This window comes from Chrysemys picta, chromosome 4, assembly GCF_011386835.1.
Source record: "Chrysemys picta bellii isolate R12L10 chromosome 4, ASM1138683v2, whole genome shotgun sequence".
In the NCBI taxonomy this organism is placed as follows: domain Eukaryota; kingdom Metazoa; phylum Chordata; order Testudines; family Emydidae; genus Chrysemys; species Chrysemys picta.
The window spans coordinates 127,205,530-127,219,004 of NC_088794.1; the positions used below are offsets into that span (position 1 = coordinate 127,205,530).

Here is a 13,475-nt window from a genome sequence, read left to right on the forward strand (position 1 = left end):
CTATATCTGAAGATCTGTTTGAAAATAAGGACATTTTGCTTCCTGTATTTATATTTATTTCTTTAATCAAACTGAATTTATATTATGAAATCAGAGAATCCTTGAAGAAAACTGAAAAATGTTAAATTTGCTGTTTTGAGAAAATGGCCTCAAAAATTTAGTTTCATAGCTGACAAGGTACAGCTTTGTGTATATGATTCCATTATAATAAAACTCTTTAAAAAAAGAGTCTCTACAGGCATTTTCTACTGTGTAAAATTGAGCGTAATTATTTTAGAAAGTTATTAACAGTTTCATGCAGTATAGTAAGCCATTATGGAGAACAGTACTGGAAAGCCTATTAAATACTTTATAGAATTTTGAATGTTCAGTGATATTGTATCAGGCAGTGACAACTTTATCATTTCAGTGTGAGCACCTGCAAAACTGCTAGGAGTCAGAAGTGCAGCCACATTTCATTATCCCATCCAGATTTACCCTGAATTCTTTAGAGGGTCTCCTCCCCTTCAGCCTTACCTCCATCCTGTAGCCCTTTCATGTGTTCATTCATCTTCAGGTCAGGGAGAGTTTGTTTAGACTAAATCATCTAGCAGTGTCACAATATAGAGCACTTCCTCTCCTGCAGTAGCCTGGAAGACCAGAGACCAAGAGTAACATTTCGAAAAGTGTCTAAAGTCCTATTTTCAAAAGGGACTTAGGCACTTAAGAATCTAAATCTCATGGACTTTCAGTGAGACTCAGGCTCCAAGATGCCAAAGAACCAGACACTTAAGGGAGTACAGCACCTGCATGCTTTTGAGAATCCCACCAGGCACCTATCTAGACCTTTAGGTGCCTAAATACTTTTAAAAATCTGTCCCTAAGTCCCTTTTTTGAAAATAAGACTCCGGCTCTGAAGTCACTTAGGTGCCTTTGAAAATTTTACCCTGGGACTGGAAATAACTTACATTTTAAGTGTTGCTTTTCACATTCTTCAGCTTTGCCTTTCATTCTTACCTAGTCAAAGGACTTCATAAAAATCAAGTTTAGAGTTAGGCTGGAAAATAAAAGCAGATATGAAGTGGAGTCAAATTGGCTACTGCTTTTATTAAACAATGGAACCAAATATTTGCTCACTGTCTGCATTAGAAGTTAAATATGAATTCCTTTTCTTATAGAATGAAGCTTTGCTATTTGTTGCCAAAAGTGAAATCTACCCTGAAGGTTCCTACGGACAAACATTTACTTCAGCAGTTAGAGTTGTGTATAAGAAAACTTCTGTGTCAGGAAAAAGATAAAGATGTCTTGACTATTGTAAAACGAGTAAGTATTTTTCTAATCAAGGAACATTTTATGTTGCAGCTGTCACTGTAAATTAAGACTATTGATGTCCTGGCTTCAGTCTTTGCTCTTGAGGTTGGGATAGGAGGTCAAGGACTCTGTTATCCTTTTTGTCAGTTTGAACAATTGGAATCAGAGAAAATGTCAGATTGAAAGATATTATATTCTGCTGAATTTAAGACAAGGAGATATTTTCTTGGTTTCTTAAAATACAGTTAACTGCTTGACACTGTAAGTCAGGCTTTCTTGTTTAGTGATTGTCTCAGCCTGCTCCAAGGGTAGCAGTATGAATACAGGTATGGGAAGAAAGGTTCACATTGGTAAAAATGAGCAAGAATCCTTGAAGTATAAATGTTTTGCTATTGTTTCTATTCTTTAGTGACAAGATGCATTTTCTTAGTGCTAGATTGTACTTATTCCCAACACAGCCACTCAGGAAAGAGGTGGGAAGTAAAAATGGCCTCTTCTCCCAGTGCAGCCAGTTTAGGACTACCTGGATTGCAGTCTTTATGGATGCATGCCAGCTGTTTCCCCCTAAGAGCGTGTGGGCGGGGTATAGATTAAATATAGCTTTGCCTCCTCATATACGTCAGCCAGCAGAATGAGTATGCTACATCCCATAAAAGGCTGGGGGTCGTCACAAATTACTCTACCTCTCCCCCACTCCTAGTTTCACAGGGGAGCCCCAAGAGATATTGACAGTGTCTGTATTACTCTCGTGCCCTCACTTTAGCACAGTGTAGCTAACTTTAGATCATATATAAATGGCACAATTTAGCCCTTCCTTTGTGAATCAGAATGGGATTTGGTGAGAAAACAGACCTCTATGAGTATTTTCTGATTGCAGCATTAACTTCTCAGCAGATGGGTTGTTATATAAGCTCATGGAGGATGCTTACATCAACTATGGGTCCATCAACTTGGCTATTAGTCAAGATGGTTAGGATCACAAATCCATGCTCTGGGTTTCCCTAAACATGTAACTTCCAGAAGCTGGGACTGAATGACAGGGGATGGATCACTCAATATTTGCCTCATTCTGTTCATTCCCTCTGAAGTGTCTGGCACAGGACACTGTCAAAAGACAGGATATAGGATACAGATCATTGGTCTGACTCAGTATGGTCATTCTTATGTTCTCAACAATACAATAATGTTTCTTCAGTTTTAAAAAAAATCCTTACAAATGGGACCCTTATTAAGGTATGTTAGCAACAAGAAGGAGGTCAGGGAAAATGTGGGACCCTTACTGAATGGGAGAGGCAACCTAGTGACAGATGATGTGGAAAAAGCTGAAGTAGTCAATGCTTTTTTTGCCTCGGTCTTCACAGACAAGGTCAGCTCCCAGACTGTTGCACTGGGCAGCACAGTATGGGGAGGAGGTGAGCAGCCCTCAGTGGTGAAAGAACAGGTTAAGGACTATTTAGAAAAGCTAGACATGCACAAGTCAGTGGGCCCAGATCTAATGCATCTGAGGGTGCTGAGGGAGTTGGCTGATGTGATCGCAGAGCCATTGGCCATTATCTTTGAAAACTCGTGGCAATTTGGGGAGGTCGTGGATGTTTGGAAAAAGGCAAATATAGTGCCCGTCTTTAAAAAAGGGAAGAAGGAGAATCCAGGGAACTACAGACCAGTCAGCCTCACCTCAGTCCCTGGAAAAATCATGGATCAGGTCTTCAAGGAATCCATTTTAAAGCACTTGGAGGAGAGGAAGGTGATCAGGAACAGTCATCATGGATTCACCAAGGGCAAGTCATGCCTGACCCACCTGATTGCCTTCTATGATGAGATAACTGGCTCTGTGGATATGGGGAAAGCAGTAGACGTGATATACTTTGACTTTAGCAAAGCTTTTGATACAGTCTCCCACAGTATTCTTGCCAGCAAGTTAAAAAAGTATTCACTGGATGAAATGACTATAAGGTGGATAGACAGCTGGCTAGATTGTTGGGTAGTGATCAACAGCTCGATGTCTAGTTGGCAGCAAGTATCAAGCGGCGTGCCCCAGGGGTCGGTCCTGGGGCCGGTTTTGTTCAACATCTTCATTAATGATCTGGATGGTGGGATGGATTGCACCTTCAGCAAGTTCGCAGATGACACTAAGCTGTGGGGAGAGGTAGATATGCTGGAGGGTAGGGATATAGTTGCCAAGAAGGCTAACGACATATTGTGCTGCATTAGTAGGAGCATTGCCAGCAGATCGAGGGAAGTGATTATTCCCCTCTATTTGGCACTGGTGAGGCCACATCTGGAGTATTGCATTCAGTTTTGGCCCCCTCACTACAGAAAGGATGTAGACAAATTGAAGAGAGTCCAGCGGAGGGCAACGAAAATTATTAGGGGGCTGGTGCACATGACTTGTGAGGAGAGGCTGAGGGAACTGGTCTTATTTAATCTGCAGAAGAGAAGAGTGAGTGGGGATTTGTTAGCAGCCTTCAACTACCTGAAGGGGGGTTCCAAAGAGGATGGAGCTAGGTTGTTCTCAGTGGTGGCAGATGACAGAACAAGGAGAAATGATTTCAAGTTGCAGTAGGGGAGGTCTAGGTAGGATATTAAGAAAAAATATTTCACTAGGAGGGTGGTGAAGCACTGGAATGGGTTACCTAGGGGAATTTCCATCCTTAGAGGTTTTTAAGGCCAGGCATGACAAAGCCCTGGCTGGGATGATTGAACTGGGGTTGGTCCTGCTTTGAGCAGAGGGTTGGACTAGATGACTTCCTGAGGTCTCTTCCAACCCTAATCTTCTATGATTCTATGAAGGTATTGAATGTCAGTATTTTAAGCTTTTCTACCATGACAAGTTTCCCTTTAAGCTAAAACTTAGCATGTTCTTGGAGTTATTGGACAGCTTAGGGTAAAAATATTATTTTAACTTATTTTTTTATAGACGGTGTTAGAATTGGACAGAATGGAAATCTCTGTGGATGCTGTAAGTGCCTTCCAACTTTTACACTTGCAAGTGAGAGTTAAAAATGTATGGCATAATATATCGTTATTTCTATTACTGTTTTGTTTTATTTTAAACTTTAATCAGTTTCAGAAAAGGTTTTATGAAAATGATTTGTTGGATCAAGAGAAAGAAAGAGAAGAACAGCTCCTGTTGGAAATGGTATGTTTTTTAATATAATATGCCAGCCATAGTTTCATAGCTTAAAGCTAAATATTAATGTATGCTGTTGGGAAGGTGATTCCAGGGTATGGGTGTAGTGAAGTGTGTATTATGGAGGTGCACTGGGGTCTACATAGTTTTCTTTTCAATTGTAAAGTAGGGTTAAATCCTTAAAAACAACATAAACCTCCCTCTAATTATTACCTATATTACACAATGTCAGTTAGGAGACTGAATTTTTGGAGAAATTTCACACTTGAAAGCCCTGTAGCTTAAAAAATTTTAAGCACTTTAACAACACTCCTTTATGAAATTTTCCAAGAGAGCCTCATGTTTTGGCAGACTTTTGTAATATAATGATCTAAATACTTCAAAATTCGCACTCAGCTTCAGTATGCGAAAAAGCTAATGTCATAACTTTTCTTGTGTGCCAAGAAAGCCAAAGGAGGCTGTGTATCTGCTGTAGGCTTTCTTAATAAGAAAGAAGGGGTTGGAGCCAGTGACAGCTGTAGCCCGGCAGGGGGGAGGCTCAGTGTGGGTTGCATGGAGCACAAGGGGCTAGGAGCCACTCAGGAGCCACTCAGTGTTGGAAAAGAAGGCAGATAAATGCTATTGCTTCCCTGCCGCTCTGGCTTCTGAATCTACTGTGGTTCACTGGAGCTGTAAACCTGGCAGAACTCTGCAGCTGGCACTCCCCTGGGTAGTCTACCATATCCCTGGATGCTCACACTCCAGCCAGTCAGCTCTCCATATGCCTATGCTGCAATGAGGGTATGTCTATGCTGCAAATAAAAACTCACAGCTGACCCGTGGGGCTCAGGCTGCAGGCCTGTGTCACTTCAGTGTAGATGTTGGACTCAAGCTGCAGCCCAAGCTTTTGGATCCTTCCACCTCACAGGGTCATAGTGCCCTGGCTCCAGCCCAAGCACGGAAGCCTACACTGCAATTTCAACAGGCCGTTAACCTGAGCCCCGCAAGCCTGAGTTAGCTGGCCTGGGTAAGCCATGGGTTTTTAATTGCAGTGTAGGCAGGTGCCAGTTGCTCCCTGACCTGTCTGGTGTGTGAGAGCTGAGGGCCTGATAGGTTTTGGAGGAGGATTGCCTGCTTTAGCACACCACTTCTTGTTCACAGTGGCAGGACTCCTCTCAAACGAGCCATCACAGGTTCAACACTGACCTGGAAATACTCCCTTGTCCTTCCAACACTGCTACAGAGCCCTCATACCTGACCTTCTTTGTTCTCTGCAGACACCACTGAGCCTCTTGTGCTGGGCACTGGCATCCCCAGCTCAAGCTCCATTCACCAACACCTTAGGCAGCCTCTCTGCCCTGCTCAACTTCCTCTGCTGATCTCAAGCTCCAGCCAGATCTAGGTAGCAAGGCTGTCTTGTGAGCTCAGTCAAGGGGTGAGATTGGATCAATGCCTGGGCAGGAATGCCTAAGGGACTTATCCGACTAATTTCTGAGCTGACTTCCCATCCCTGCTTTGCAGTTCTATACTCAGTTCAGTCCCAGTGCCCACCTCTACTCAGATTTCTTGCATTTGGAACAGGGAAGTAGGAGCTGATTTGGGCACAGGTGCTTGTGGATTGGGACTAATTCAGACTCCCCGAGCTTCCCTATCATGCTTCCCCTTTATAGCATGCTCATGTTAGCTTGGCCTGGGCCTGGTGGGGCTATGCTGCATGCTCCTGACCGCACCTACCTCTGTCGGAGCCCCATACCCTCTACTGCCACAACCCCACACTTGTATGTCCTCACCCTGATGCACCTCTCCCCACTGAGACTCCCACGCCTGCTGGTTGTCCCTTGCCAGAGTCCTGTAGTGTCTTACCTGAAACACACCTCGGCAGTCCCATATTCCTACCGCAGGCATATCCTGGCACCTCCAACTGGCCCCAAGCCAGAGCCTCACACTCCCCTCAAAGGCATTGCATGTATCCAATTGCTCAGGCTTAACTCCAGCCTCAGAACATGTTAGTTAGAAGTAACACATTCTACATTAGTATAGTAAAAATATGAGATGATGGTCAAATGTCTCAGTCTCACTGAGGCTGGAATTAAGTTGTGTGTACGAGCATGGTTTTGAGGAACTTGATGTGTTCGGTGCGTGGTTGCATGAGGAGTGTGAGTACATCTGGTCAGTATGAACTAATCTGGTTGTTAATGGTGCATAAATTGGTGATTTTCTTGATTTCAATTATTTAGTTAATTGGAACTACACTTGAACAATCTTGACCATGATTTAATGAAGTTTTTTTGTGTGGATAGTAACTAGAACTCTAAATCAAAGAAAAAAATAGACCTTTCTAGGTTCAGTTGGTGTGTGTGTTATGAGATGTGGTACAGGAAAGCAAAGATAAAGTTACGTAGCTTGGAGGGGAAGCGATCATGCTTACTCTGTTTGGAAAGCACCAAGCACACTGAAGAAGTTACTAGAATAATTTGACTGAAATGATATTTCATGCATAGATCTATAATTATGTGTACTATCTGTTATAAAACTAGCTAATAGTACAGACGTGAAAATGAGTTTAGTAAAATATGAGAAATTATTATATTTGGGTCAAATACCTTGTTTTCAATAGAGGCTTATTAACTCCAGTAACTACTGTAGATGCTAATTTTAGAGAAAGCATAAAGCTTGAAAAAATACATTGGTTATATCAGTTTGGATTTAAATATTGTCCATCTATGTTGATTTTGTATCTTCATGCTGTTCATTAGCCAGATATTTAAATTCCATATGTAGTCTAGAATCATAGTAGCCACATTGCACAATAGATATAGCATTTCCTTTTTAAAAACCCAATTTCTGTGTTACAGCTTCTCATCTTTCTGGTTAACATTTCTCTTGCTTGATCTCAGCCTACCAGCATCTTTTTGAGATAGTTTAATAAAAATCAAGAAGCTTTTGAGTTGTAAGAATCTGAATAAATAGTAATTTTCATCTGTTAAGAAATTTTTCAGAGCCCTTCCTCTGCTTGGTTAATTCAAAAGCAGGTATACTTTAAAGCATTGCACTTAGCTTGTGCAAAGTCATGTATGAGGAATTATTTTGTTTTGTTTGTTTTTGTTTTGTTTCAAGAAATGTGTTTTTAAAAGAAAACAATACATTGTCAAAACCAACATACTGAGCATAAATTAATTACCATTTTTCATGGAGGGGAACATTAGGACCAAATTTCCTGAGTCAACTTTACGTTGTGTTACCCTACTCTTTTGTTATGATCTCTACTACAGTAAAAGCACACTAGATCATTCAGAGTTTTTACTGGGTTCCAGCTGATATTCATTAGTGAACATATGACAGTGTTATTAATAGAGGGGGACTATGTTCAAATAATAGAGAGAAGAAATTAATTTGTAGGTTGGTGGGTTGGGAGCATGCTCATTTACAGGAGGTCTTCAACCTGTGTGGAGTGCAAATTCTCATTCTTATGAAATTGTTTCCATAATAGGAACAACTAGAAAAAGAGAAGCAGCAGAATGAGGGAAGGTCTACCAGTATCAGTGATAAAATATTCGAAAAGAAGCGTAAGTTTTTTGTTTTTGTGGGTTCTTGTTTTTATTTTAGGGGGGTGATTCTTGGTAAATGAAGTTAATATAGTATTGTTTTAGGAAACATGATGGTGGGTGTTTAACTTAGTAACGAACTCTTGTTGTTTTGTCATGCTTTTCTTAAAAAAGGGTGATTTATAAAAAATGGTTTTGGTGTGTTACATAGCATAGTATTGATTTCATTAATAAAATACATGTCCAATACGATGTTTTCTGCTAAGAAGGTGGTAGTATAATTGTCTGACGCCTCTTATTTCTAAGGAGCCACTATCATACTATTATAGTATTATTACTATTTCACCCAGCATCATACCAGAGTTGTATACAATATTTTACATCTTTATGTAAAGTAAGGCTATTTATCAGAGTGCAGTATTTATGATAAACTTTGTTTTAGGTAGAGACAGTAAAACATCATCAACTTTGTCAAAAAGTATATCTCTTTCTGTTTCTGGAAGCTCTTCAAGTGCATCAACAAGTAAGAAACAACTCTTTAAAAATTTTCTAGGATATTTGTATCTCTCCTGTGTAAGTTTGAAAACAGACAAAGATACCATTGATTCCTCTGGGGCCAGCCTTTCACCTGTTGTGCACATAAGAAAGCATTGCAGTTAGAGAACACGTGGTCTTTTTACACTTCAATATTTTCTTGATTGTTGTTTAGTAGTTTATGATGGGTGATATAAATGAGATTTATTGCTATATTATCTTCCAGCTCCTTTAATTAGCTTAGACTGAGAAAAAGTAATGTAAATAGACATTCTTACTACTGATAAAAGACAAATTGCAATAATTTCTGCACTTTAAATGTATTTGCTGCTTATTTGTTTCAGGCAAAGAAGGGAAGAAATCTAAGTTGGTTCGAAGCCAGTCTTTCAGTACTCAAGCACTGCATCCAAAATATGGCAACATAGACAAGTGTTCTAAGTATGTTTTCTTCGAATGGATTCCACTCTTAAAGTCAAATTCTGGCTACCCCTTATAGAAATATATATGTATTCTCCAAAACATGGAGAATATACACCCCAAAATGTACTCCTGAATTCTAAGGTGTAACACCCCAAACCATCTTGTAGTTGTGCAAAGCAGGACATAACCTGTCCCATCTCAGAACTCTGAATAACCTATGGGGTATATTATCCATTATCACCTAATACTGGTTTGTACCTATAGCATACCTGCTTTTGGCCAAATCACACCACTTTTCCTATGTTGTGCTCTCATTTGCAAAACACTTCAGGATATATTTTCCATCTGGGTATTTCCATCCAGGACAATGGCACAATGAATACTCTTTTTGCAGCAATTGTTATCCACCTTATGCAGACACCCTTATTCCTTTTATTGTGCCATACCCCTACATGGACAACATGCCAGACTTCTGAACAGATGTAGTAAATGCTTAAGGCACTAGGTCAGCAGTATTCTTTAGTGCATGCCTAACTTTAAGCACGAGTCAGTAGGACTGCTCATGTGCTTAATGTTAGGTGCGTGCCTAACAGTGGTGCAAGTACAGTAGTACAGTCCGGTACACCGTACCAGTAAGATACTTATAGCTGGTGTGGCATACCGGAAACACACAGGAGTGTGTGGAAGCCCACTCCCAGCCCTTCTATGCAGCTGCGTCTCCTGAGTCCTCCTGCCTGGGATCAATACAGCAGCTCCACCGGAGGACAGGACTGGGGGAGGAGGCGGGGCTGGGGCAGTACAGTAGCCACATCAGAGAAGCTGCTGGTGTGGGGCCGCTGGTGCGGTTCCCGGGAGAGCACTGAGCTTCAGGGCTATCCCGGGAACCGCAGTGGTGAAAGGAGCAGAACATGGGGCCACTGCGCAGCCCCACACTGACAGCTCCTCTGGCACAGCCGTACCATCCCCAGCCTTGCCCGCGCCCCCCAGCCCTGTCCTCTGGCGGGGCTGCTGCACAGACCCCAGGCAGGAGGACTCCGGAGACATGGCTGCGTAAAACTGCTGGGGGCGGTGTTCAGGGTGGTACAGCAGCAGCACTGGAGGAGCTGTCAGCATGGGGCCCCAGGCGGCCCCATTTTCTTCTGCCTTTCACCGCTGCGGTTCTGGAGAGCCCTGATTTCCTGAGAACCACAGCGGCAAAAGGAGCAGAATGTGGGGCTGCCGAGCAGCCCCATGCTGGCAGCTCCTCCAGCGCAGCTGTACTGCCCCCAGCCCAGCCCCCAGCCCTTCCATGCAGCTGCATCTCCTGAGTCCTCCTGCCTGGGGTCTGTTCAGAAAGAGTCTCCAGTGCAGCGGGAGGAGGACAGAGTCCCCCCCCCAGATAATGTGGGATGAATGTGGATCATGAGGAGGGGACGGGGAGAGCAAGGGGGCCCTGGGATGGGGGTGGGGAGGAGTCACATGGGGGGGCACAAGAGGTGGTCACATGCCCCCCCCCCCTTGGTGTCCCTCCCAAGAGTGCAGCATACTGGCAAGAAATGATTTCTACTTGCACCACTGATGCCTAAGTAACTTGTTAAATAATGGCCTAAATCAGCAGTTTCTTATAATTGGGAAGGGTGTGAATTTTTTGTATTTGGGTGAAAAAATACCATTTTAATACAAATCTGGACTTATAAATGGCAAACATTTGAAGACCCAGAAACAGTGCTTGTGACTTACTTAGTTTAATGTGCAATAGGTAATTTATCACCTAATTATTTTTCTAGTAAAAGTTCTGCAACAGGATATACTTCTTCTGTACCAGGAGTGGGAAAGGGTTCTATGCTATCATTTAGTGGTAAGTGTTGTTGTTGTTGTTGTTATATGTATCAAAATAGCTCCTAGAGGCCCTGGAGAAGATCAGGGCTCCATTGTACTGGGTACTGTAACAACACCTACTAAAAGAGGGACTTTCTGCTTTAAAACAATAGGACTGTAATTGACAAAAGGAAAAGAGCAGGAGAGGAACATTGATAGCAACACCTGGTTATGTAAACTAGCCATCTGATAACTATCAGGTTGCAAGTCAAAAAAAAAATTGATAATCCCTACTGGCCACCTCCCTAGCCATTATCAGTTTGGTGTTCTGTTGTAGTCCCAAATGAGACTTCGGAAGAATTTGAAGTAAAATTGTATAGGGTCTTTACAAATTAATTCTGGAAGAGTGTTCCAGGCATAAAGGGCAGCATAAGATAAAGCACAAAGTGACTGGTTAGAGAAGTAGACAAGCCAGTGATGGAGAGCTGCATAGTTGGTGGACTAGGGAAAACAAGAAATGATGGTTAACAAGGTTAATCCCAGGAAAGATTAGTTTTCTATTATCTGAGATATCTCTTTTTTATTTTAGATTGCATAGTTTAATTTGTTTAGTTTCCAGATATGGAATGATCTTTAAAGATCATTACTACATTAAGTCTAAATTTCACTCTGACTATGGACAAGTGGACAAGCATTAATTTGAGTCATATTGTGGTGAAACCAAAGATCTTTTAAAATAGTAGTTACAGATATTTCCAGTGGCAAATGCTTATACAGTACAAAAGCTATACAATCAAAAATGGTTCACCTAAGTGTAGTTAACATTAGACTGTTTAAAAATGTCGATGGCACATAAGATTTGAGACATCTGTATACTAAACCTGCTTCATTTTACTCTCTGAATATAGGTTTGCAGAACTCTTGCAGAAGGCATTCCAGAATTGCCAACCCCAAGCATTCAAAAATCATGAGTCAGACCATAAAAAAAAATCATAAGAATTAAAAATGATAAATGTAGAGTTCTTTTTATTTGTCTTCTGGAGTTGGAAACTTTAGGTTAATGTTGTCAAGCTTTTCTCTGCAGCCACATTGGCTCTAAACTTCAATTTTTAATTCAAATATGAGATTATCAAGTAATAACATGATTCCAGCTGTTGGGTGCTTTTTAAAAAATCCAAATGGTGACACTTGAGATAAAATCCTCAGAGTTGGCAGCACTGGAATTCTGTCTAGGTAGAATTGCCTGTTGCAAATGTTATGTCAGATATAGCTAAGCCTGTTCCAATACCCCTTACTAGTCAAACAGGCATAAATCTGACTGATTTCCCTCTGATAGTCATTTTAATTGGACAATTTAAAAATACCAAATAAAGATGGTTCATATTGACCCAAATGCTCTTCCTTGATTTGATCACCTTGTTCCTCAGAAGGCACCTGTGTTGCCCATTTTCACTGAGATCCTTTGAAATTTAATTAGAAGTAATAAGTTCTGACTTTTCCTCCAATGCCCCTAGAGGAGCTTGACTCCATCCTGTCCAAGATGCTAATAAAATCATTTTTTTAAGCACCAATTCATTTAATAACCATTTTCAAATATGCTCTTCTGCGGTGTTCCCAGGTTCTGATTCCACTTTAGGATTTTTGCATGCAAAGGCAATGAGAGGATGTGTTGCTTTTTCGAGGTTGGACTAAACAAAGACAGTGATCTTGCACTGCTACTCTATATCCTGAACATGGTCTAAACAAGAGGATTTCATTCTCCAAACCCGTTAATGTACTTATAGAATTTTTAATTTTTTTTTATATATGTTTGTTGATTAGCGATTTGCAAGCATTTAGAGATGGGATCCTATGGAAAAGACAGCCTAGCACTCAGTAAATAAAGAAATATGTTCATATTTATGCATTGACCAATTCTTAATATACTTTTTTCATTTTTAGTTGCTTTTCCGTGTTGCACATTTTTCCAAAAACAATTTTTTTTAAGTAGTAGACACTTAGACATGAATTTGGACATCCCTGACTGGAGTTTTTAAAAATAGAAATTAGACCTCTAGATGGCATAAATTGCGCTTGCAATTATTTGCATTCACAAATTTTGTATGTAGAAAGGGAGAACCAGTTTTAAAAAGCTGCCTATAAGACATATATAATATCTGAGACATTTCATATATTAAAATTGATTCATTTTCTGTAGACCTTCTCAAAAAGTCTATAAATTATCAGCTATTTTTCAGTACTTCGCCACACAATTAACTTTTCAGTAAAAATCTTTAAATTAGCAAAGTTTTTTGTAAACAGGACAATTTTATGCTGTTCACCTGTTCAACCTACTGATAGATGTGTTGTCACTGTGTTTCATTCAGTCTTAATTCCTTGTATAATTGTCTACTGCTTTCTTTCAGATGATTCATTCCGGACTCGTTCCACCAATATTAGTGGGAATGCTGTCTTTTCTTCCACTGCCCCCGTAGCAACTTCCTCCCGTAATACAGCTAACTCAGTTGACCAAAAGAACAATGGGACTAAAGACAGTCATTCACGAAAGATGAGCTTGTAAGTGATTGATTATAGTTATGAGCACCTTAAGGGAGCTATTTACAAATGGAACTCAGAACAGCCTGTAAAATTGCAGGGTTTATTTTTGTGTGTGTCCATATCTGTTGCATGCAATTTTCCATTCCCAGATTTGGGGTTCTCAAAAGCATTTTTAGGACTATATTTTGCCCCTTTAAACAAGTCTTTTCATACTGTTCCTTTAATGTGTCTTTCCAATGTGT

At 40.7% G+C, this 13,475-nt stretch overlaps 1 protein-coding gene across 6 annotated transcripts in view; it reads left to right on the forward strand.

Annotated features, from left to right (window-relative positions):
• The window catches only part of PPP4R4 (protein phosphatase 4 regulatory subunit 4), a 111,941-nt gene that overhangs the window by 92,732 nt on the left and 5,734 nt on the right, over positions 1-13,475 (forward strand). For all 6 annotated transcript variants that reach the window (XM_042858665.2, XM_005307491.5, XM_065595652.1 and 3 more), the window contains 8 exons: positions 1,158-1,302; positions 4,208-4,249; positions 4,355-4,429; positions 7,890-7,965; positions 8,387-8,467; positions 8,823-8,916; positions 10,665-10,735; positions 13,101-13,251. In XM_042858665.2, coding sequence (XP_042714599.1) covers positions 1,158-1,302; positions 4,208-4,249; positions 4,355-4,429; positions 7,890-7,965; positions 8,387-8,467; positions 8,823-8,916; positions 10,665-10,735; positions 13,101-13,251 — 735 coding nt within the window. The remainder of the gene's footprint in view (positions 1-1,157; positions 1,303-4,207; positions 4,250-4,354; positions 4,430-7,889; positions 7,966-8,386; positions 8,468-8,822; positions 8,917-10,664; positions 10,736-13,100; positions 13,252-13,475) is intronic.